This window comes from Halyomorpha halys, unplaced genomic scaffold, assembly GCF_000696795.3.
Source record: "Halyomorpha halys isolate HHAL.00 unplaced genomic scaffold, Hhal_1.1 Scaffold493.1, whole genome shotgun sequence".
Lineage (NCBI taxonomy): Eukaryota > Metazoa > Arthropoda > Insecta > Hemiptera > Pentatomidae > Halyomorpha > Halyomorpha halys.
The window spans coordinates 45,884-71,217 of record NW_027111379.1 but is presented as its reverse complement, the minus strand read 5'-3'; the positions used below and the strand labels follow the sequence as shown (position 1 = coordinate 71,217).

General features: G+C 29.5%; 1 protein-coding gene across 3 annotated transcripts in view; it reads left to right on the top strand.

The window, feature by feature from the left end:
* The window catches only part of dsb (debris buster), a 409,190-nt gene that overhangs the window by 374,304 nt on the left and 9,552 nt on the right, over window positions 1-25,334 (top strand). For all 3 annotated transcript variants that reach the window (XM_014425044.3, XM_014425043.3, XM_014425045.3), the window contains 4 exons: window positions 21,048-21,186; window positions 22,621-22,827; window positions 24,302-24,449; window positions 24,560-24,808. In XM_014425044.3, coding sequence (XP_014280530.1) covers window positions 21,048-21,186; window positions 22,621-22,827; window positions 24,302-24,449; window positions 24,560-24,808 — 743 coding nt within the window. The remainder of the gene's footprint in view (window positions 1-21,047; window positions 21,187-22,620; window positions 22,828-24,301; window positions 24,450-24,559; window positions 24,809-25,334) is intronic.

Genomic DNA, 25,334 nt, shown 5'->3' with positions numbered 1-25,334 from the left:
TTAAATAATAATAAAAATAAATAAGAAATGGTGTCCCATAAAAATTAAGATAATACGTTAACACATAAAATTAAAAAAAATATTATGTAATCCTCATGACTGAAGAGCTGTTCAATTCACGGTGATTATACAAAAGCTTCATGATCAAGCAGGTTCGTTTTCAGGGCGATCCGTTAGTTACGAATAATATTTTTAATAATAAAATATAATTTAATATTCAGGGTCCACCCAGCCTAATAAAGTGGGTACCCTTAATCGGGGAAAAATCTGGTAGTTGAGCGTGATTCTGACCAAATCACCTCCTCGCACAACAATTGGCCTAGTTGTACTTAAAAATACCCTTCATGGGTCGTAGGGGTACAGATTTATTTTTGTTATAATATTATAAAAAAACTGAATCGCAACAACCCATGAAGGGTCAAAGGCTAATTGATCCGCCGTTCTGTGAGGAGATGGTTTGTTCATGACCACGCTCTATCTCTAATGGTGCTCAGTTTATAGAGGCTTGGTGTGCCCAAGGGCTTTTGAATTCACAGGATTGGCTCACTGCTACAGTAACAGAACAAATAAATATCTGCTACAGCCGGATTCGAACCCGGGCCCGGAAGTCGGTAACAAAGTAAAGAGCCTTACTCACTGAGCTACCCAACTTAATAATAACTTTCGTGTTATTTATTCGTTTTTTTGTTACATTAATTTTATGTTTATAATCTGTATTCAGTATATTTGAATTAAAAGCTTTTCCTGTAACGTATGCTTTTTATTATAATAGGCATTGTTTTATATTTGTTTGTAATAACTTTTTTTATTCCTTTTGTAATATTATTCGGGAATGTGACGTATAAACGTTATGTAATCTCTGTGATCTGGTGAAGGTTGCCCAGTTTTGGTCCCATCTTTCTTCCTTACTATTAGATCCTGCCTTACACAGGCGGATACATTTATTTGATATATTTGAATGTATTAACCTTTTCAGAACTGTAAACACTTAATATTTATGTAACCTTTTTATATACTTGTTTATATAGCTGTTTGTATACTTTATTAGCTTTAACGTACTATATCGTTATTCCGAAACGCCTTTTGAACACCATTTATTTGTTTTAATAATGAATTAATACATTTTAATAAATTACGTGGTAATTTTGTCTTTAGATGGTAATATTTGTGTTGAATTTTATTCGCTAAGCAGCAATGCATAAGTTTGTTCAATTATTAAGTTTAAAAGATTACAAAATGTTGAATCTATTTAACAATAACTTCACTTCTTCAATAGATTTAGCTGTGGATATTTCCTAATTAATAGATAAACAGATTAATATTGTTTAAAATAGTTTCATGGCTTATGAATAAATATTGAAAAGGAATTTTTCTTTGAATAATGGACAAAAAAACGTCGTGGACGATAGGACGGGGTTTGTAAAAATTTGTTTATTCATGAAAATCAATAGATAAAAATTCCTAAGACGGATATTATTGTTGTACAATAATATAGATGGACTCTCCTATAAGCCTGAGGATATTTCGCAATAAGAACCGTAATGTTGTTTGGAGAGACGGTGTGAAACCTGTGAGCAATAAGCAAGAGCTTTTAGTGCTTTGGTGTGTACCGAAGAGGCCCACCTTAGCATACTATTACTATGCTAATCTTATGTAATTATCTCCTTTATGCAGACACTTCTTACGGCAAAAGCTATTTCCTATTGAATCTCCGCTTCGCTAGGCTTCAAATATCAATAAACTATTCATTTTAAATGTTGAAAAATCAATTACGACATGAACGGATTGGATAACCAAGATAATTTCAGAACTTTGAGTAGATTCTGCAGCCATTACACTAAAAGCATTGAATAAACTTATGAAAAAATATATCTCAGGAACCATTAGACGTACAATTAGCTTTATAATCAGTTAGAGACTAAGTTTTTTTCAGACTTTATTTATTTTACTCTATTTATTCTCCATTTATGTTAATATTACTAATTAAACTAAATTTAATTTTAATATAATACTTATATATAATTAATTTAAACTACCTAGCACTTGGTATCAGTTATCAAACAACAATATAATGCTTTAGCAAACAATAAGAATTAAAATGTAAAATTTTTCTCTCTGATGTATCCAAAAAATACTTTGCTGTTTGTAAATTGCTATTTTTTTTTTGTATTACATTTGCATACTTGTTCAGAAACATGTTCTTGTTAATTTATGTATTCTCACCTATATTTTCCCCTATTTCACCCCGTCCTCCACCCCCACCCATTAACATTTCCTATTATCTTTGTTCCTCTGCCCTTAACTTGGATTATTCAGTGAGGAAACCGCATCCGGAGGTCAACAGAAACTTTTCAATGCTGTCCTCAACTTACAATACTCTTGCAATTATCCAAAGACCGGAATACCAACACTCTATAATGTTATCAATACCATCCTCCTTTATACCATCCTTCAATAATGTTACCCTCTTCCTAGTTGACGATTCCTGAGTAACGTGGGCACTGTCCGGTTGTCCTTCACCCCGTTCCTGGAAGGGAGGGGTCTGGAGAAATCTGTTCAGCTTCTTCCCCGCCTATGGAGATGTAATATTATTGCACTAGCCATCTTACATAAACCTATCTGTGCAATACCTCTAGCTCTAAAGAACATACTAAGGCAATGATGGTTAAACAGCAAATTTATTTAAATTATTATCAAAGCTATCATTAATAGTTAATAAATAATATACGAATGAGGATACATTACCAAATCCGTACTGAACAAAGTATAAAAATTAAACTCAAATTCAGTAAACTCCAAAAAATTCATACTGTGGTATAAATATTAAAATGGGATACATCGTGATGACTTATTAATAATATTTAACCTTTTTTTGTTTAATTTTAAGTAGTTTCGAGTTGTGCTATTACCAAAAATCGAATAAAGCAAATATGTCCGTCTTAAGACGACATGTCTTTTTTTTGTATTTGACATTAATGTCACAGATTACTACAGGATAATCTGTAGTACTCGAAATAGCCATCCGCGATTTTATTTAAAGCGAGCGGATAATTCATATCTTGACCATTTATAAAAAGATGGTAGAAATATAGTATTATTAAAAATATTAAATATTTATATAATATGATTATATTACATAATATTTAAGATTTATTTATATATTCAAATTTTATATAAGAAAGCGCAGTGGCCGTGTGGAAAGGCACTCTTTGGGGTCCCCAGAGAGGCCTCTGTCACCCGATTTTTTAAAGAATTGAAGTGGCTTCCCCCCCCCCCCTTTCGTCGTAAATTTTTTTTTTGCTTCCTTCCTTTACTAAATTATCCGATCCCGCCGTCCATCGTACATCTCAGATATCCTTCAATTTAAATCCTCAGTGCAGTCCGCAATACCCGCTCACGGCCTTCAGACTTATATCTAACTGTCCATCGAACCGCAGCCTTTGGTAGTTCTTTCCTCATCCGCTCCTCTTCCTTATGGAATTCTATTCCATCCTTCATTCGTAATTCTAATACCCTTCCAAACTTCAAATCCCGTATCTTCGACCACCTTCTGTCCACCCAATTCCGTAAGAATAACAATTGAAAGAAGGTTTCTGTATATTTTCTGTATTTAATGCTTCAATTTTTCGTTTTATAATTGTAAATATGTATATTAGCAGAAATTGTACCTTTACATTTATTACTTTTTTTTAGTTTAATTGTATTTGATTTTTATCATTTTTTTCTTCTTTTATTTATTGTCTGAAGTTAGTCATCTTATATTTTATGATATGACATATAGTTTTATTTTATTTGTTCAATAAAAGTCTTTAAAGCCTAATTTTGACACCTGTATATTATTCTGAAGGGATCAATCCCAGAATAAATAAAGAATAGTATTATTATTACTAACTCCAAGCACCCAGGTTCGAATACGGCTAAGATAGATAATTATTTTCTTCTCTTATTACACTATAACCTTAAGTCAATCCTGTCAAAAAATACAACATAGCGTAATAATTCGTAGCGGTTACCTTATCATCTTAATATAAAAGGAACAAAATTCATAGCAGGCAACTCTTCTGGAATTTATTCCACCTTCCATTCGTGTCAAAAGATTCTTTGTTGAAATCGATTATATTACTTAATATTCTATCTGTAACAAATACTGCATTTTTCCAGTTTTATCCCATTTTCAGCTCAAGCATTAAATTAATATAGTGGACTCAAAGAAAATATAAACAATTTTTATTATCGCTCAATAAATGTAACTTTTTCAGAATTTATCTTTTAATATTTCATGAGGCATAATTCACATTCATATGTCAACAAAAGCTGAAAATGACACCGCTAATACAAATACTAAATATAGAAACAACAGATATTGGAAGTTTATCTTTATATATGAAATTTTAGACCTCATAATAAGCATTATTTTAATATTTAACATTATTTTAAACATAAATCTGATTTATTAAGATTATAAAATTGTATTAAATTATCTACTTTCTCCGCATTTCACTCAGGACGATAATATTGAAATAAACAAAGTATGGAAAAAATTAATTCGTGTTGTGACGTAAAATTTATGCATTAATAGCTAGATAATATGAAAATTAATTTATTTAAAGGATCCATAATTTATTTATTTTTTTCAGGCAATCATTTATTCCTTTTCCAGTGTCTGTCATTCAGATATTGTACGAGCAATATTTTTTGGACTTACGTTCTTCAACTACTTACAATTGTCTCTAAAAATTGTTTGATTATAAAAGACTTGGAACTTTTAAATTATTTAATGAAATGGTTGGTTAATGTAGGTAAGTTTGTAATTTAAAATATATTGGTCTGTATTGCTTTACGCTGTTTTTCGCACCTTTAAGTTTTTCAAAAACTACATAACAATATATGTTTTTTTTTTTTCTCTTACCAATTTATAATATTTTCGATTGGTGAAGTGACCGTTTAATTTATAGATAAAGTTATTCAAATATATTGCAAAAATATATATGATTCATAAACATTTGTTATGATTACATAATTAAAACCTTTATTATTTAACATAAAAAATAAATTAACATAAAGGTGAGTCAACATGTCAAAGACCTGTAGTTATAGTCATTAATTTCATCGGTGACACATTTAATGAAATAAATTGTCCATTTAGTCTCGGTCCTATTTGTAAACTATTACTGTCATAATCTATTTCATTTTTATGTGATCAGTTTCGAAGGTATTGATTTTGTTTTATGGGGGGTTTCAGTAACAGCAACTGGTTGTTTTGAATATATTATCATTCTTAAGATTTTTAATCTGAATAATTGGATTCTATTTTAAATAATTATCTTCGATTGATATCAAAATTCGATGTAAATGACTCCTTGTAAAAACTCAATAGAACAAATAAATAATTTTAATACAAGAGAAGTAAACATTGTGAGAGTTACCTCTGAATCATCAATATATTCAAAATAAATATTTTAACATCACCTCCTGAGAGATTTATTTATATTTATTCACAACTTGCATTGCTTATTACATTAACCTGAAAATGAGTAAAAATAAAAAATTTACAGTCATAAAACTGTGTAAAATAATTTTTATTAATATTATTATATTTTTAGCAGTTACTTATAATAAATAGGTACTTTAGGTTATAATTAAGCAGTCCAATCGAGTTGATATAGATTGAATTTTAAAAATAAATCGATCGATCAGATTAGGCAAAAACATATTTAAAATAAAAGAAGATTTATTGGATTGAACTAACTATTTTTGTTGACCAATAGGTTGAGTTATTTTATGTTAGTGCTAATAGATAAAACGATTTAATTCGGGAATTTTATGAGTTTTAATACCATGTTCGTATAACTATTTGGAAGTGAACACATTGTACTGAGAATTGCCCTGTAATAGTTCCTCGACCTCTTCAGTTTCCAGAGAGCGGAGAAGAGGAAGAGACCCGTGGATGATATAAGAAGTGGATTGCGGCCCCTCACTTTCCCCTTTTGTTCCAGTGACCCCGGCCGCGGTCAAGGACGGTCATCAAACCAACTTTCATCTCTTCCTGCCTCTTTTCTTAGTCGCTTCTTCAGATCAAATTATTATTTTATTTGTTACTTGTAAACATATATTTTTTAAAATAATTTATTTCTAAATATCTCTTACAAATTTGACATAAATATTTGACTTAAATTTCTAAATTGTAATCACCTGAATTTTATCGAAACTCAGGAAACAATAACAATAAAAAATAAAAACTAACTTTATTTGAGACATGTGGTTCTCAAAGAATGGTACAATGGTGTAGAATTGATGAACTAGTCATCTATCAAATCGTCACATTCACAACAGTATATTCCGCTCCTACTACAAGAGCCCAAGAGGAGAAAAAAGTCAGTCATTTCACCCTAATTTTTAATTACTTTAATGAAACCTATCTATAATGATTAGTCAAAATTGATGAGTCTGCTAGGTGTAGGTCGGGGGAATAAAAAATGGCGAATGTTTCAAAACGAAAAAAAAAAAAAAACATTTTTCATTCGGAACTCTATATCTTTAAAACTACTAACAACACTAGAAAGCCTAATAAAACATCATTTAAATTAAAATAAATTTTCTTAAATATAAGCCCTACTACAGCTATTTACGTTCAATAGTTCTCAAGATATAGCTTCTTGAAAAGCAACATTTTATAAAAAATGCATTGAAAAATAACTAGTTTAATTTATTTTAAGAAATCTATATCTCAAAATCAGACGTATAGATGTCTATTAGCACTCAAAGTGAAGCTGGTTTGATGTACTATAAATTAGTTTATGAAACATGTATTCACAGGAGTAGTGGTTTTCATGGCATTTTCCAAAATAACTTGAATTATACTTGTTCAGACAAAATTTGACGTGCAAAATTTATATTCATAACTGAGTATCATAAGATCTACAACACCTACGAAGATAAGTGTCATATATTACTTTATAGTCTGTTAAATTATCTTAAAGTCGAGTACTGACAGACATCCGTACGTCATATGGTTTCTGAGATATCTTTTTTCGAACAATTGGAAATCAACATTTTGTGGATTTATTTTGTTTAATATCATGAAAAGTAGTACTACTACGAAGATAAACGTAATAAATTGCTTTAATGTACTTAAACTAGCTTTAATTTGAGTGCTAATAGACCTCTGTACATCGAATGGTTTTGAGATATCGATTTCTAAAAATAAATTAAGTAACTACTTACTTTTCAGTGCATTTGTTATAAAATGTTGCTTTTTAAAAAGTTATATCTTGAGAACTATTAAACATAAATAGCTCTATTAGAGCTCATATTTCAGCAAATTTGGTTTACTTTAAATGATGTACTCTTAGATTTTCTATTATTAATGGTAGTTTTAAAGATATAGAGCTCCGAAGGAAATTTTTTTTTTAGGTATTGAAAAAGCCGGCATTTTTTATTCCTCCTACCTATACTTGGCAGACTCATCAATTTTGACTAGTAATTATACATAGTTTTCAATAAAGTAATCAAAAATTGGGGTGACTTAACAGCCTTTTTTTCTTCCCGGCTCTTGTGCTATCCTGTCTGAAGCTATGCCTGAGAATCAAACTACAGGTAATTATAGAGCATTCAAAATATTGGAGGCTTCCTTCACAGTGGTGCTAAATACATTTCCACTGGAATTATGGAAAATGCAATTTCTCTCTTTTAGAAAAATTAATTGAAAAGTGGCAATTTTTCTAAAAAGAGAGAACTTTTAATTGTACTTTTCGTTAAAACGCCGCCTGTAATAGACGTCGTACAGGGGTACAGAGTTTTTTTTTTTGATTCTATGCATTTTTAAAATTAAAATCTTAAGTGCTGAAATGTAATTAATTTTTTCAGTTTATTAGTCGATTACAAATATTCTTTCGTGTTTAATTATAACGCCAAAGAAACCGCAAGTGTTACATTCACGAAATAAAATTATTATTAAACACAGAACATGAAAATATGCAGTTTCTGTTTATTCTATCTTTTTGCTTATACCAATCTGCAATTATTGGTGTAAAGTTCATAATAATACTTATAAAAATATTGTGCTTATAAGTTAAAATGAAGAAGTGGATAAAGATGTTTTATTTTATCTAATTGTTATTTTACAATTATGTTCTAATAAAAATAAATATAGATTAATATACGTCATACAGGAGTACAGAGTTTTTGTATTTTTTGGATTTTATACATCTTTAAAATTAAAATGTTATATGCTGAAATGTAATTAAGTTTTTCACATTATTAGTCCATTACATATATTCTTTCGTATTTAATTATAACGTTAAAGAAACCGCGAGTGTTAATAGAATTTTTAAAAATTATTTCACAATATTTATTCACATTTCTTTCATTGATACCTATAAAACATTAATTCATGATTATTTTGAAGGCTGCAAAAACAAAGCAAGACAATGATTACTTCCACGGAACCCACATTTCGAACTCAATGGCGGCGGGTCGTGAACTCAAAAAGTAGATAAGAACGAGGAAGGATCTAATTCTTAGATTCAAAGAATGTTTTCTTAATATTGGTGTATTATTTTTCACCAAATTCCTTTTTTCCATCACTAAATTCTTCCACGTTTACAGATAGATTTAAACACTCAGTCCCAAAAAAAAATTGCTCTAAACTGTAGGACAATACAAACTCTACTAAGATCGAACCTATAACGAATTCTGTATTTAAGGCTCACTATTTCCTATGATAAAAATTATTGAAAGCTGAAAGTGGGCAGCCATATAAATAACTATTTTCGGAGATGATAATTTCTTTTTTTAAGTGAAAACAGATAGAAATTTCAGTTTCTCAGCAGTATACTACATAAGGATACCATTATTAGAATAAAAAAAAATCATAAGAACTACTTTTTAGAACGTTAACTAGCTTTATTTTGAGTGCTAATAAGCATATGTACGTTTAATGGTTCCAGAGATCTAGTGTTCTCAAAATAAATTCACTAACTATTGATTTTTCGTTATGAAATGTTGCTTTTTAAAAAAAATTATCTCAGGAGCTATTGATAAATAGCTCTATTAGGGTTCCTATTTTAGAAAAAATTTACAAGACATTAAATGGCGTTCTATTTGGTTTTTTAAGTGTTGTTGTTTATTTTACAAATATGGAGCTCCGAAAAAAATTAATAATTTTTTTAACGTGTTGAAACAGCCGCCATTTTTTATTCCCCCTAACTATAGTTGGCAGACTCATCGATTTTGACTTGTAATTGTACATAGCTTTTATTAAAGTCAGTAAAACTTGGGGTGAAATAACTGAAGTTTATATTTAATGTACTAATGTTGTGTAGTTGTACTACTAATGAAGTAGAAAATAAATTACCGTCTACAGCTGAAATCAAATCTGTATTGTATTGGGAGTTCATTAGTTTTTAACATACATAAAATTTTAAATAATATATAATTAAATCTCTACAATTTTTAATTGATGGAAACCAATTGATCAGGTTTTGTACGTCCTGTTTTAAGACCAAACGCAATGAATTGAGTTTCCGTGTCCTATTAGTTGTATTACATATATTTAAGAGATGCCTATGGAAAACAAAGGGTTTGATTCCTTTTGATAACATGACAGTGTGTGATTTTGCATTAGAGTACATTCATGATTTCATTGGTCGATTGTTGCAACGTGGAAGCCGCATCGTAGAGTGGGTTAATCTCTGTTATTTAATCAGTTGCATTAAAAGCTTAAATTTATTGCCATCCTTGGGCAATAAGGAAATGTTAGCGAATCAAATGGTCACGCTTCGCCATCTTATGATCGATATCTCCTTCATGGCCCATTGCGGTGGCACCAATCGATTAATTTTCAACATCACTTTATGTGACTACTTAATTTAGTAACTTATAACTAAGTGATGCGTATTGGTCGAAACCGTCCCCTAACACTGATCTTTATACACAATGATCTTTTATTCCTTAATTCAGTGCAGGATCGAGCTCGTTCCTTCAGGAGAATTAAATACCTACTCTAATAAAAAACAATATTGAGGCCATTATTGACGTACGGTTGTGAAGTCTGGGTTGCACAATCCTGTACCAAACGAAAACAAATACAGTAATTTCAAAACAAGGTTCCAAGAATTACAGTAGGTGTTCTTTGGTTTACTAAAAATATTCAATTTAATTACGAATCAAAATGGGAATTAAAGGTGAATTCATCAAAACAAGGTCTAAAAAATTCTCTGACATTAAGCTATAAACTCCATATTTATTATTAATTACTTATTTTCTGTTTTCTTATGTTTTTATATTTTTTTATAACCAAATAAACAAATATATATATATATAATGACGTCTCGGCTCAAACAACATTTTGTGAGATACATATAAAATATTTACGGACTTCTAAAGTTATTTAGGGATTTCTTTAAGATGAAGAGCTGATTTAAAATTTTTTTAAATGATATTGAGTTCATTTTTTAGAGTTACGAGGTATCACAGCTTAAGAGTGGGTATCTGAATTGTTCACTTACACGATTTTACTCACTGGTTTGGGCGCCATGCTTGATACAAAAACAATTATTTGTATCTTCACTAATATTGATCCAATTAAGATTTTTGTTGGAAATTTAATTATCTAGGATGAGGAAACATAGAACTTAGAATGTTTAGAAAACCGTTTCTTTTTCGAGTTATTTGAATAACTAATAACAAAAATGTATGGTTTTTCGTGGAATTTTTTGTTTAAAAACATGTAATGGGTTTCAAAAGTTTATTATACTGTTTTTTTGTTTTTGCCTTTTTTTTTACAAAAAAAAAATAGGCCAATTTCAATATTTTTATTTTTTGATTTGTAGGGATTTTTATCATCTTTCAAAAAGTTATCTGCTGAATATTAAATAACATTCCACTTTATTCTGATTTACTTCCATTATTTACAATTAAGATGAATTTATGATATTTAAAAAATATCATTGCTCACAATTCTTAGAAGGTATGATGAATTCTTTTATCGACTCTGATTTTCCCATGTTGGGGAAATTGTTATATGCAGTTTCTGTCAATTTCATCTTTTTTATTATACAAATCTGTAATTATCGCTGTATATTTTATAATAATAATGTTATGCTTATAAATTAAAATGAAAATGTGCATAAAAAAGCTCTGTTTTATCTAATTGTACTTTTACAATTCTTTTTCTAATAAAAATAAATATAGATTGAATTGATATGTTATATTTAATATCATTTAAAATATAAGCTCTCGTAAATTGATTGTATTGTAATAAAATGACCACAAAACAATTAGAAAGTAGAAAGTAGAAAAATTTGATACCTTGACTCATTACAAAAGTAATGGTTCTTATAGTTTTGCTTTATCAAAATTTACCAGAATAATTTTCTTTTGTAGGATTGATTGAAATATCTAACAATAAAAAACAAAACAAAGAAACATATAAATGTGTTTAATTTATATGGCTTCGTACTTCTTGAAGAAAAAAATATATTTTATTTTTTATTTTTCGAAGTTAATTATAAACACGATTGTAACAAACAACTATAATTCCGGGAATTAATTATATAACAACCACGAGATTTCCCGGATGTCAGAAATATAAGGGGATTCCCTATGTACCCACACGGAATACAAATAACATAAATAAAATAATTTTAAAATAAGAACCATATTTAATGAAGGTCTGTAAATCCCAGAGGAAGGGGCAGAGTGATACATTACCCGCATTACATAGAGACGTTGCATCAAACGCTGTCATTTTTTCAATTCAATGCAAACACGATATGATTTAGTAATAAATATCCAGATTTTTATGTGATAAAAAGTGATAATATGTACATGGATATGGAACATGACCCAAATAAGTTTTTTTTCTTATAGCCATTCATATTTTATAACTCAACTTGAAACACAAGTTCATATTAATTTGTCAAATGAAGATTGTAATAATTTTAAAAAAATATGTTTAATTGTAAGAGTTATTTAATTTTATCTTCCACATTATTCTCATTAAAAAAACGTTGTAAATGACACCTGTAAATACGTTTTCAAGAACAAATCGTTGATGAGACTGGGTCGAATAGAATAGAATAAACATTCTGCGTCCTCTGTACTTCTCTATCATTTCAAAATTTAGCAAGAATAATTTTGATGAATGATTCCACTGATTACCGACGGTAGTATTTGCATCAAAGTATCACTTAAAAGTTCTTGAAAATAATTATTTTGAAGTTGTATTTCATGTTGCATTTTTTGCTCAATATATTTTCGAAAAATCTATTGAAGATAGGATTATTTAATTTATAGATGCGAATATCCTGTTTTACAAATACCAGACATAAAATTTATTTTCTTAGATTTACTGAAGCGCATGAAAAAAAATTCATAATTTTTAACTTACTTTTTGAATGTTTTAATGTTGTAAAATTGCGATGTTATTATTTTTTTTAATCCGCAATAATATTTAAACGATTCATTCACTAACTCCCCAATATATATAGTTTTTTGACTAGACAGTATTTCAGGCAAGCAATATTCAAATAAGGTCTAACCAACTGAGGGAATATTAAATTTATTAAATGAAAATTCAGTTGTGCCGAGGAGGAGGGAGGATAATAGTTTTAATTAGTAAGACTTAATGTGAAGTAAAAAAAAAATATATTAGAAACAATTATATTCCCCGAAACGTTGCTCGGATTTGGACTAAACTTGTTTACTTACACATCATGATTATTTTGGGCTTTCCGCAAAATTGAGAACTACTAGCGTAATAATTTTTATATACTTATTTTTTTTATTATTTAAAAAGTTTTTCATATCGGTAAAAAAAAAAAAATTGAATAAAAGCCACATTTTTTTTCATATAAACTTATTTACTGTTTTAAAGTTCTATTTTAATTAATTTTGTTGGTTAAAAAAATAAAATAAGTAAAACCCAAAAATATCCTAAATAAAAAATATGTTTTTTTTAGATTGATATATAAACTGAAATGTACGAGTACTATATAATAATTCACTTTATTATTAATTTCATTATATTTTTTTTAATATAAGCCAATCATTTTTAATTCTATATTATACGGTTAATATTTGTATAAAATTTCGCAATTGTAATTTTTTTAATGATACCTGTCGAACATTAACAATCGAACAAGAATACGTAAAAGAAAAGTGATGTTATCTGAATCTCTACAATCTGTTAAGTGTCAAAAACAGTACTTTGAAAGGAAATACTGTTTTTTGAACGACAGTCATTCAATGTGTTTTTTTTATTTTGTTTTTAATGACCCTCTTAACGGTAACTTATAGCATATAGGCGAGTTATCTAGAGGTAACTAACCTATTCTAAAAATGGTGGAGGGTCTAATTTTGATTTATTGGAACCACCACAGAAATCTGTGGAGAAATCGATCTCCCCACCAGAGCCGCTGCAGTCATGAGGCAGTCACTTAACTCCCTCTGCTACAAACGACTCTTAGTTATGTGATTTGTTCAATATCACGGTCAACCACCAGGTTTTTTTCCTAATTAAGGTTGCTCAATTAATATAGGCAGTCGCGCTCTAGAAGGGCTCCTAAGCCCTCAGGGTTTACTCACGGTATCAGTAAAAAACAAATTCTATAGTACAGCTGGATTTCAACCAAGGCTCTAAGAGTTAGTAGCATAGTGCCATATACACTTAGCTATCCCACTCCATAGGTAAAAGAAAAATATATGAACATTATTTGTAATATTTCTTTAATTAATAATTTCGATCAAAACTTGACATTTTAATTAATAACATTATTAAAAACTCACAAATCATATTAAAACAACAAGTTACTCTCTAATTATTACTGTTACTTGATATTTCAGGTTTCATAATTACTACGGTTCAAGAATATTTTTAAAAGCCCGTTTAAATAATAAATCTTGTATTTATTTTATGAGCATTATAGATCAATAAATCAATTTTATTACCAAGTTTCTCTTCTGAATTAACTATTTACTCTAAGAGGAGCATTAACGACTTGCAATGAGGGGAAACAGTTTTATAGTTTAGCCACATAACTGAAATGACACTTTCTATTTCGAAATGGATTTAATTCCCTAAACGAGTAAGATGTGTCATAGATTCAAAAAATTGTGTAACATTGCAGAAATATAGACATTATATTACTTTTATATCAATAATTATTAATACGGTACTCTACTTAATTGTATCGCTCAGTAGGAAGCAAATGACACAAGAATTCTGAACAGAGAATAAAATCAAACACCATAACTGCATTTAATTTAAGTCCTGCAATATAAAAATGTGCGTATTCACATAAAGCTATATTTCGTAGTCTTTAGTCTATCTATAAAGTAGTTTATATAGCGTACACTCAATTTTAAGAGCTATATTTTCATACTAATAGATTTTTTAACGATTTCGTTATTCAAGCGTCGTAACTCTTGTAAAACAGTTCCTGATCTGAATTGGTTAGCGACTTAGCTCCGAACAACTTAAAACAAGGCGACGTAACGGGAACTGCCTATTTGGGAAAAATAAGTAAGATTGAGGTAAACAATCGAAACTAGACTATATTAAATCCTTATAGTAATTCGAGTGGCAGGTACTAAATGAAGGAAGTGGGTGTGACTGAAAAATAAACCGAAGTTGCTAAGATATAAGATATAAGATGTGATAATGCGATTTTTTTTTTTTTTTTTTTGTACTCTTGGAGTGAACTATTATTTTTTTGACCTCGAGAATGAACCAACAAATTAAAAAAAATCTGGGTTTTGGTTTTTAGTTCTTCACTTATATCCTCTAACCTAGTGGTTTCGTACCCAAAAAAGGAAAATGGCGGAATCCTTTTGACAGAAATTGTGAAAATGGCAGAACACCTACGTTATCATTTGGTACAAATACAGTGATTAGTCTTTTCAGCAAAAGCTAAGAAAGGATAGAATATCAATATAACAAAATATGAAGAAAATCTGAGATGGTAAGGTTTAAAATTGGATTAAGATGACGTGAAATGACCCATACCTAAATTACTTCGTGGAACCCCTGGAAGAAGCTCGCAGAACCCTTGGGTTCCGCGGAACCCCGGTTAGGAACTACTTCTCTAAACCATGTTCTAAACACGTTGCATTTAATTAAAAAGTTAAAAACATTGAATTTTCTCTAAATCTCACGGTTCTAGAGCAGCTTACTATACAATACTTCCCGAGATATACTGATTCAAAGATACAATAAATATCTCGAATTATCTACAATGACCGTGTTTGCATTAAAATGACATTTTTAGTAAAAAATTTGTCTACAGTCCAATGTAAATTATATCACGTGTAAGTCAATATCAACACGTAGAAACGAATAGTACAAGAGCCGGGAAGAAAAAAAGGCAGTTATCTCACCCCAATTTTTGATTACTCTAATGAAAACTAGGTATAATTACTAGTCAAAATTGATGAGTCTGCCAAGTATAGGTAGGAGGAATAAAAAATGGCGGCTATTTTAAAACATTAATTTTTCATACGGAGCTCTATGTCTTAAAAACTATCAACAACGCAAATAAAATCTAAGAGAATATTATTTAAAGAAGAGCAAATTTGCTGAAATATTAGCCCTAAAAGAGCTATTTACGTCCAATAGTTTTCAAGATATAGCTTTTTAAAAAGCAAAATTTCTTAAAAATATACTGAAAGATGAGTAGTTAATTAATTTATTTTGAGAAATCTATATCTCAGGAACTATGTGATGTACAGATGTCTATTAGCACTCAAATTAAAGCTATTTTAATGGACTATAAAGAAGTTTTTGACCTTTACCTTCGTATGAATAGTAGTTTTCATGATATTTGCTAAAATAAATTGATTTATAGTTGTTCGGACAATAAGTTTGATTTATGAAAAACTTCATTTTAGAAACCATTGAACGTACAGATGTCTGCCAGTACTCGAATTAAAGCTAGTTATATTTACTACAAAATAGTTGATTATGTTTATCTTTGTAGGAGTTGTAGTTTTTAGACAAAATAAACTCACAAAATGTTAATTTCTAGTTGTTTGTATAAAAAGTTGGATTTTTGAAAAAATATATCTCTAGATCCATAATACACATATATGTCTGCCAACTCTCAGAATAAAGGAAATCTAACTTACTATAAAGTAGTTTATGAAACTTATCTTCATAGGTGTAGTAGTTTTATGATATTCAGATAAGAATATAAATTTGGCAAATGAAAATTTGTCCGAACACCTATAAATCAATTTATTTTAGCAAATTTCATGTAAACTATTACTCCTACAAAGATAAACATCATAAACTACTTTATAGCTCATTAAACTAGCTTTAATTTGAGTGCTAATAGACATCTGTACGTCAAATGGTTTTTGAGATATAAAGTTTTCAAAATAAATTCACTAACTACTGATCTTTCAGTACGTCCCATACAACAATTTTATGAAATGTTGCTTTTTAAAAAGCTATATCTCGAAAACTATTTAACGTAAACAACTCTATTAGGGCTCATATTTCAGCAAATTTACTCTTCTTTAAACGACGTTCTCTTAGGTTTTCTTGTGTTGTTCCCACTTTTTATGATATAGAGCTTCGAATGAAAAAAAAAACATTTTTTATCGCTTTGAAACAGCCGCCATTTTTTATTCCCTCTTACTATATTTGGCAGACTCATCAATTTTGACTAGTAATTATACATAGTTTTCATTAAAGTAATCAACAATTGGGGTGAGATAACTGCCTTTCTTCTCCTCTTGGGCTCTTGTACTAGAAGGAATACTGCTAGTATTACTCCTTCTCTTCTCCGCAGATACGTCACTTTATACACCTGACGTCTTAGTCACATATTAAGAGGTAAATGTTTTTGAACCGACTTCCACACGAATTTTCATATTTATCTGTACTGTAAATAACTTGAGGAAGTAAAAGTAATATATTAATTTAATTTAACTTTTTTCATATTCGAGCCAAATTCTACAATTTTGAGGAATGATCATATTGAGGTTGCAGAGAAATCAAAAGCAGGTCAAACAACTTTTTATTGTTACTGGTAGCTGAAGAAGAATGTTATTCTTCCGTAAAGCACATGTTATATATATATTTATAAACAATGCTTCTTATATTTTAAATAAAGTTGATATAGAATTGATTGCTAATCGATCTAGTTAGAGACTCGATACACTATTGCCGCACCGATACAACAATTAGGAGAAAGCTGAGAGCGATCGGGTTACGCAAGATGACGAAACCGAGGAGCTGGTCGAGCAGGGTATGGTCAGCCGGTCAGGGAGGAATGTACCATATCTCTGGGCAACTGCTATCCGGCCATCTTTAGCCAATGCCACCTGCTTCTAAGGATATCTTGCGAAACTGTCGGTTGTCTAAACGGGACTGTTCTTAAGGTAGGAAAAGTGGTTCTGTTGGCCATTCCAACTCGGGTAAACAAATAAATAAAGAATCGTGAGACGAAGTACTCCAACTTTGTATTTTCTTCTCCTTTTTTTTTGTGTGAAAAAAAGGATAAGAAGTTGCTTAATCGTTTCATTTATAATATTTCATTACCTATCAATAGTTTACCAGAAAATTTATACTTTTTTAAATCATGTGCAAATGAATTATGAATAAATTATGAAGTTTCATAATTTAGTTTCTACTTTTGTTTTTCGGGGTTTTATTCTATATACATACAAAACATGTAAATCTTTAAATGAAAGACTTTAAGTAATTTTCATCAAATCGTTCGAGCCGTTTACGTACAGAGTACCCGCATTAAAAATTGAACCCCTGCAGAATAAAAAACATCAACATAGGAGAATGTTGGAATGCGCAAAATCTTTATCCAAAAAACAAATTACAGAAGGTTGCAGAAAAATGTTGAGACAACTTCAAAAAGGCAAAAATATAACTCAATTCCCAACAAATTTAATCCAAATTTGTGGAGCTGTGGATATTTTCAAATCCTTTTAGATCTTTAAAAAAAAAAAGTTTCTCTGGACAGAAACAAATTTCGACTAAATTTCACCAGCACATTTATGTTACTTTGAACAAAATAAACAGAGAATTTCAGTAAAAATAAAATAAATCTGTACCACTAAAACCCATGAAGGAGTGCAGTACTTTTTAATAAAGTACTGTTAGCAGACCAACGGTTGGGCAAGGAGGTGATTAGGTCAGAATCATGTTCGACCACCAGATATTTACCCAATTTGGGGTACACGCTTTACAAGACTGGGTGGACCACAGAGGGCTCCAAAACTCACAGAGTTGACACACGGTTGCAGTAACAGAATAAATGATTATCTGTCAGAGAAGGATTCGAACCTGGGTTCTTGGAGTACAGTGCTTTACCACTGAGCCAAGACCGACGAGCATATTGAAGGCTGGTTCAACAAACTATATATACAAACAATATACATATATCAGATTCAATAAAAGTCCAAAACTGTGTTTTAAAGATTATAAAATAAACTAGTTATCGGTAAAGAGGCAACAAGAGCTAAAATATTTTTAATGACGTAACCAAACCTACAGAAACACAAAGAGGTTCTAATCGGCGAGAATGGAATTTGCAAATATTGCTTGTCTTAAACTACTAATACCTGTCATTGTAGGGCTTCATTTTTTTTTGCAGTGATTTTCGTAGGTAGGATTCATCTAGCTAAGATTAAAAAAATCTTAACCCATTCGAGACAGCACATATTTTTGAGACCATCCCCAAAATCCAAATTTTGTTTTGCTTTATATTGGCCATTTTTGATTAGAAAAACATTTTTGCAAGCGAAACTAGTCTAGTTGCTTTGTACAAATAAAATGATTGTGAGTGCAGGTAGCTTCTCAGAATGTTTTTATTACGATGGACCGATTAAACACCATGTGTGCAATATTAAATAAAATAAAATAACATTATTAAATTGAACAACATTTATTCCAATGTCAGGTAACATGACATCCTTACTTTAGGTTCAGTAATGAAGAAAAAGAATATAATTATAGATAAAATGAAACAAATAAAAATAAAAGAATATAAACTCAAATAAACATAAATTTTTAAGAAGCAGTACAAGATAATGAATTTTCCTGGAAATATGACCATTATTTTTGTTGCACAGAATGATAGCTCTTGAAACAACCGCAAAAAATTCAAATCAACAACAAATTTTTTTTTACACACTTCTTGGATAATTTTTGTTCTAAACCAGTTTTGTTCTAACGGCCGCTTCTTACATACTGAATGATAATTTCAATTCATGATGATTGCAAACACGGTGTGCAGTTGATCTTTTTGGCTCGGAAATGCATTGCACACACGGTATGCAATCGATCTCGAATGGATTAAGGCAGTGCAGGAACTTTACGTTTTTGTTTGTATGATAGTGAATATACTATTATTGTAACTTATCAAGAAGTAGCTATTTGTGACATATTCCTTATTATATTTAAGTTGGATATAGTAGTGGATTACCTAATCCCTATTTAGGGAGAGTATAAAAAAAGAACTAACTGTACCACTGCAGGGTCAGGGTTGCAGCACTTAGTAAGGAATTACTGCTATTAGACCAACGGTTGTGCAAGGACATGATTTGGTCAGAATCACGCTCGATCGCCAGATTCGTACCCAATTATTCGAACACACGGCTAGCTCATGGCTTATTTTACTAAGAATACTAAAATAATGAATTAAGACGTCAGTTTGATGAGAAAAATAGTGTTAACTATTAAATGCCGACGTTCGATCCATATTATAGACCTTCTTCAGGACTCCTGTAAGGCTGAAAATTTAAATAGATTGAAGCTCATAAAATAATTAATTAGAATTGAATAATTATTCAATATTTTAAAAAATCTTTGAGATTTATTGTTTGTTTACTTTCTTTTTTTTTACATTACGTTTTGTTTTTTTTAACTGGAATTTAGACAGTTACTTCCAAAACGATGTGATAAAAAAAAAGTTATGTTCTTGATCTTCACAGAGTTCCAATTCATCGCACCAAAAATGAATGACCTTTGGATTAAAGTACGCTTCTGATTCAAACATAACACGGAAACACCACTGGTGTTTTGTTAAAAGAGTTGAATTTAAATAATAGAAATTTTTCGTATTTTTTACTGGAATAGGTACTAATTAGATTAACTATGTGAAACGCAATCTGGTAAATTTTAGGTTCTAAAAAATTTGCAACCTGCAAGTATTGGAGGTTTTTAATCCAAAAACAACCTTCTATACCATGTAAAATACATCGGAAAATTGTTGGAAACAAAACAAAAATTAAACTAAAACAGAGATCTGGTTTAATGTTCATAGTACTCACTTTGAGCAAGATTTCCTGAAAACAGGAATAACGTATCTTAATGACGATCAATATAAATGATATATCTCATTCCTTTACGTAATTCAATGACATCACTAGATGTTTCTGATTACTAAGAATCATCAGATATTCAAATTTGTTCTTGTTAATTTACTCGACTAAGAAGTGATAAACCGCGACAGCTATTGTTTGATGAGAGCCGGCAATCATCACTTCTACCAGTCATTCATCATTAGACATGCAAATTATAACCTGATAGTGATTGGATAATGATGATAAGGTTAATCGTTTAAGGAATATTTTATTTTATTTTCTATTATATCTGGTAGAGTTTCCTCTTGGCGTAAATCGTTATGTTTTGTTTTTTTCCATTTTTTTTTTGTATGTATTTTGTGGTTTTGTCTATAAGTTAGTAATTATTGTGTGCTGGACAATTTATCCTAAAATACTTCAAATGAGGAATCTATCAAAAGAAAATATATCAAATGAAAAGTTATAATTTAGAATTATTATCGGAGTACCTCATTTAGTAAGTTATAAGTTAATTTTACTTCAAAATATTGAAAATTTTTGTATAAAAAAATTAATTTGTCAATAAAACCTTTTCTTTTAAAAGTGAATATATTAGCTGAGTGAAAACTTCTTAAATATATAATTTTCGGGTTTATTATATACTTTTTTATTGGTTTCACTATATTTTTTTTATTTGTCTTCATAATTTGAGGATCTAATTCATGTTTATTTTTGTTTTTCAGGGAAGATATGGAGAAAGTGAATATAAAATTTCATGAAAACGGAACTGTAAGCTTTCAACACAACAAAATTCTTCGGTTCGTGCCAGATTTGTCAGTCAGAAGAGATTCCAAACTTATCATACCAAATATTCCATTGCTTGTAAGTGATAACCCATTACTTATTATTTCAATTTTGTTTTTATGTTATAAAAATATATTTGCGGAAAACTAAAAATTTTTTAAAATAAATCAGGTACCTAATGTTAGAGTGAAAAAAAAACATTTATTGGTCAGTACAAAATTCTAGGAAATATATTTTCTTTATTGCATATACTATCAATTTTATCAAGTCTTTCATATCCTGCAACAATGTCATAAAATTGCATGGGGTATTCATTCATTATGAACATAAAGTTTCTGTGCCATGAATAATAAAAGGAAAGAAAAGAACAATTGTTATTTCAATGAGTTGGCTCAGGATTTTGTTAAATAGGTATAGGACAGCTGGATCAGCATCTGTAAAAATTGTAAAAATGTCAATACTTTACCTTGAAAATATTGTATTGGGTTCTGAGGATAAACACTGTTTTCTACAAATAAGAAGTAAGGGAATCTTATTTTATGATCCATCCTTGTATGTATGTATGTATGTTTATTAATATACGTATATATATTAGTTCCAAGCTTTGAAGTTTGTTCTTGGTGGGCTTGATACAATGAAGTTCTCCAAATAGCTCTGGATATTGTAAAGTTACTTAGTTATATATAGTATACTATTATATAAATAGCTGTCAGAAAGATATCCGAAAGATCCGGCTTTTTTGGAGAAATACAAAAATCAAATCAAGTTACATTTACTCTTAGATGTTCAAACTCCCTGCAGCTAACATTTTACAATATTCCGTTAACAAAATAAAACAGAGACAAAACTTGGTACTCATGATGGATAGATAACTGAACTGGAAATCACTTGTGACAGCTTTAAAAAAAAAAATGAATTTTGTTATTCGTTCTGAGCTATCTGCTCATAAAAATAATTCATTACTTACTAAAAAAATTCTCATACACAGAACCATTTGTGACTGACGTATTAAAAAACAGTACAAACATTTTCATGACTCACTTGCTTGACACTCCAACCTAATGGTAGAAACGTGAAAGTTTTATAATGGAGCACAAATCTACATGATATGCCAAAGGGTGTTTGTAAATTTAAAAATAATGCTATACATGATTCCTAAAGGGTATACCCAGGATCAAATCTAGGGAGGCAATCCATGGTCATTCAGGTAGTGACATTTCAGTACGGAAAAGGTGAATGGAACCAAAATTTTACATAATTATAGCAGTACTTACTTTATTAGTTATTACAATTATTTTCTTGATAAAAAAAAAAGATTTTTTTTCACTTCTAGAGGAGGGGGCAGCAGCCTTAAAATCACTCATCTGCAAATTCAAACCTATTTATTCTCAAACCTTACCCATAATCTTGTTGGCTCAAGAACATAAAATAATTTAACATTATAAAAAAGATTTCTAAACTTTGGTGTTTTATTTATTGAATTTGTATATTTATTTTATTTTTTAATTTCAGACCCTCACGTCTAAGAGTGCATCATTGCCACATATAATGCGTATTGCTCTATCAATGGGCTTGAAAACTTTGTATAGAGGGCAAGAATTCACTTCGGTTACTGCAGATGAACTTCTTTTTGGCTATGAAGAGCAGCTGATCAACCTGGCTCACAGATTCTATCCAAGGGGAAAAAGGCCGCCTGCTAAAATGGGTCTTCTTATTGGGGTAAGAAATGAATATTTTTCCAAAGAGTGATCCTCAAACAATAGACAAATTTTAACAAAAAACTCATATCCAAAAAATAATTTGGACTATTTCTAAGTTAATTTTAAGCTAAGACCACAATCAAGAAAGACTTCAACATAAAATTTACCACTTACTATTATTATACCATAAAATTTTAATAGACATTATTTCAACCATTGTAATGCCAAGCCATTACATTGTAATTTGCAAGTTCTGTAAGTATTACATCAAGAAGGACTATACCATTACTTGACAATAATATTTGAATAATACAAAGAAAAATGGTGACTTTTTTTTATCTAATTTAATAAAACAAGAATTCTATTTAATTACAAAATGAAACTATTGTATATAAAGAATTTCACAATAATGATCCAATTTTATAAATGTAGACTGAAAGGAGAATTAAAATTATGAAAGTGAGTATTGGTCAATGTACCACATGTTGCAATCTTTCGAAGGAGATCATAACAAAAAACAATAGAACATATTCCCAGGGCCAAATAATTAAAAAAACATTATTAGCTTTATGATTAATTCAAACTATCTGAAAGTTTATTCAAATATTCCTAATTTTTTTTTTAATTTACTGCTGCTACAGGAAAAATTAGGTAATGTATATTTATTCAAATAGAAATCTCTTTCAAATGTAAAATTTCCTTTAAAGATACCTTTCTTCTCTATACTCCTATTAATCTGTTTTATAGCTACCTAAGAGAATGTTTAAAAATTAAATATCAAGAATAATATAAGTCAATGTACAGGTTATTAGGAAAATATGTTCAGTTGTACAAGCATATTCAAAGTAAATTTCATGTTTAGAATAACTTATTTCTGACCTGTAACTTATCATATTAGTTATACAAACTCCTACCTCCTTTCATAGGAGTTTATTAGCTCTCCTACGTAAATTTAACCTGCTTGTATTTTTTTTTTTTTTTTTTTTTAATGGGAATTATTTCTGTACCTTGGTGAAAGAAGGGACAATATTAATTTTATTTATTTTGAGAAAAAACTGTTTCAGAGCACATTGCCCATTATTTATTTTATTCTGGATTTGATATTTTCTTTTTGAAGTCTTCAAAACTTTAAGTCTAATAAGATTAGGCCATTGACTTTAACATCATTTATTACTATAAGATTTTCAAATTAAGAAATAGCATAAACACAAAGTTGGTATGTTTAGACATTGGCTCTTCTTTTACCAAGGTACATGTTTGTGAAAGGTTTGACGTAAGAATGGTTTTTGTTGAACAATTAAACACTTCTCTTATTGGTCTAATCATATATTTACAGTTATATACAAAATATTTTTTGATTGTACATTATAATTATTACATAGCTATTAGATTAAATCTTGTTTAAGTATTGATAATATTAGAGTTATACTCAGTTTAGTCCAACAAAAACAAGATTAAACACATATTTACATTATATTCCTTGAATTTTTCAGAGAAACACAAGTATTATGAATGATGTTGAAACCATATATACTGGCCATACAGATATGAAGGACTTTGGCTTACTTGCTAAGTTAAACGGATTAGATCATCTGCCATATTGGGACTCGGAACCTTGCAACTCAATTAAAGCTTCTGAAGGTTAGTAATGATGAATAAAATTAATTATGTCTAGAAATAAATTGAAACTATAGCTATTTTATAATTTATATAAGAATTTTTAGAGCTAATAAAATAAAATAAATTTTCAGGCTCATTCTTTCCTCCAAGGGAAACAACGAAAGAAGACGTAGTTCACATATATGATAAGGACATATGCAGAATTTGGCCATTTAAATATCGATATGACATGGAAAAGAATGGAATAAATGTGGGCTATTACACTCTCGACGAAAACACATTCACTTCTGGAGATAAATATGCAGATAATAAATGCTTTTGTCCTGGTAGGCAAGAGTGCCCACCAGATGGCATACAAGATATAAGCCCTTGCCAATTCGGTAAGTTCTTAATGGTGATCTGGTTTTAAAGCTATTTTTTTTCTTAGTATACATAATATATTTGCACTGAAAGGAAGTAAAGGGTTGAATGATCCGCTTCGAGACTTTACAATAATTTTCAGTACTTTTAAATAATTATTTTTTAACATTATTCCTGTCTTTGCTTGTTTTTATTTAAATAATAAGTCATTAAATAATGAAAATTTAATACATTTTTCAAACAAGATTCAGTATAGTAACTGACTAAAAAAAGGGATATGGAAACATATCATTTAGGTAATGTAGGATTTTCATTTAAAATGTTGGTTTTAACACCTACTTTAGGGTGTGATGTGGAGTTTGAGGTGTAAGCCAGACGCGTTATAGGTTAGTCTCTCTCGTGTGTGTTGATATTATCAGTCTCAAAGCGATTATTAACAGAACCTTTTGTTGTGTGTCAGATCCAAAAGATCCTAAGATGAATTATAGTAAAACATTTGTGTTTTGACGAAGAATACGAGAGAATATAGTGAGTTGACGGATGACC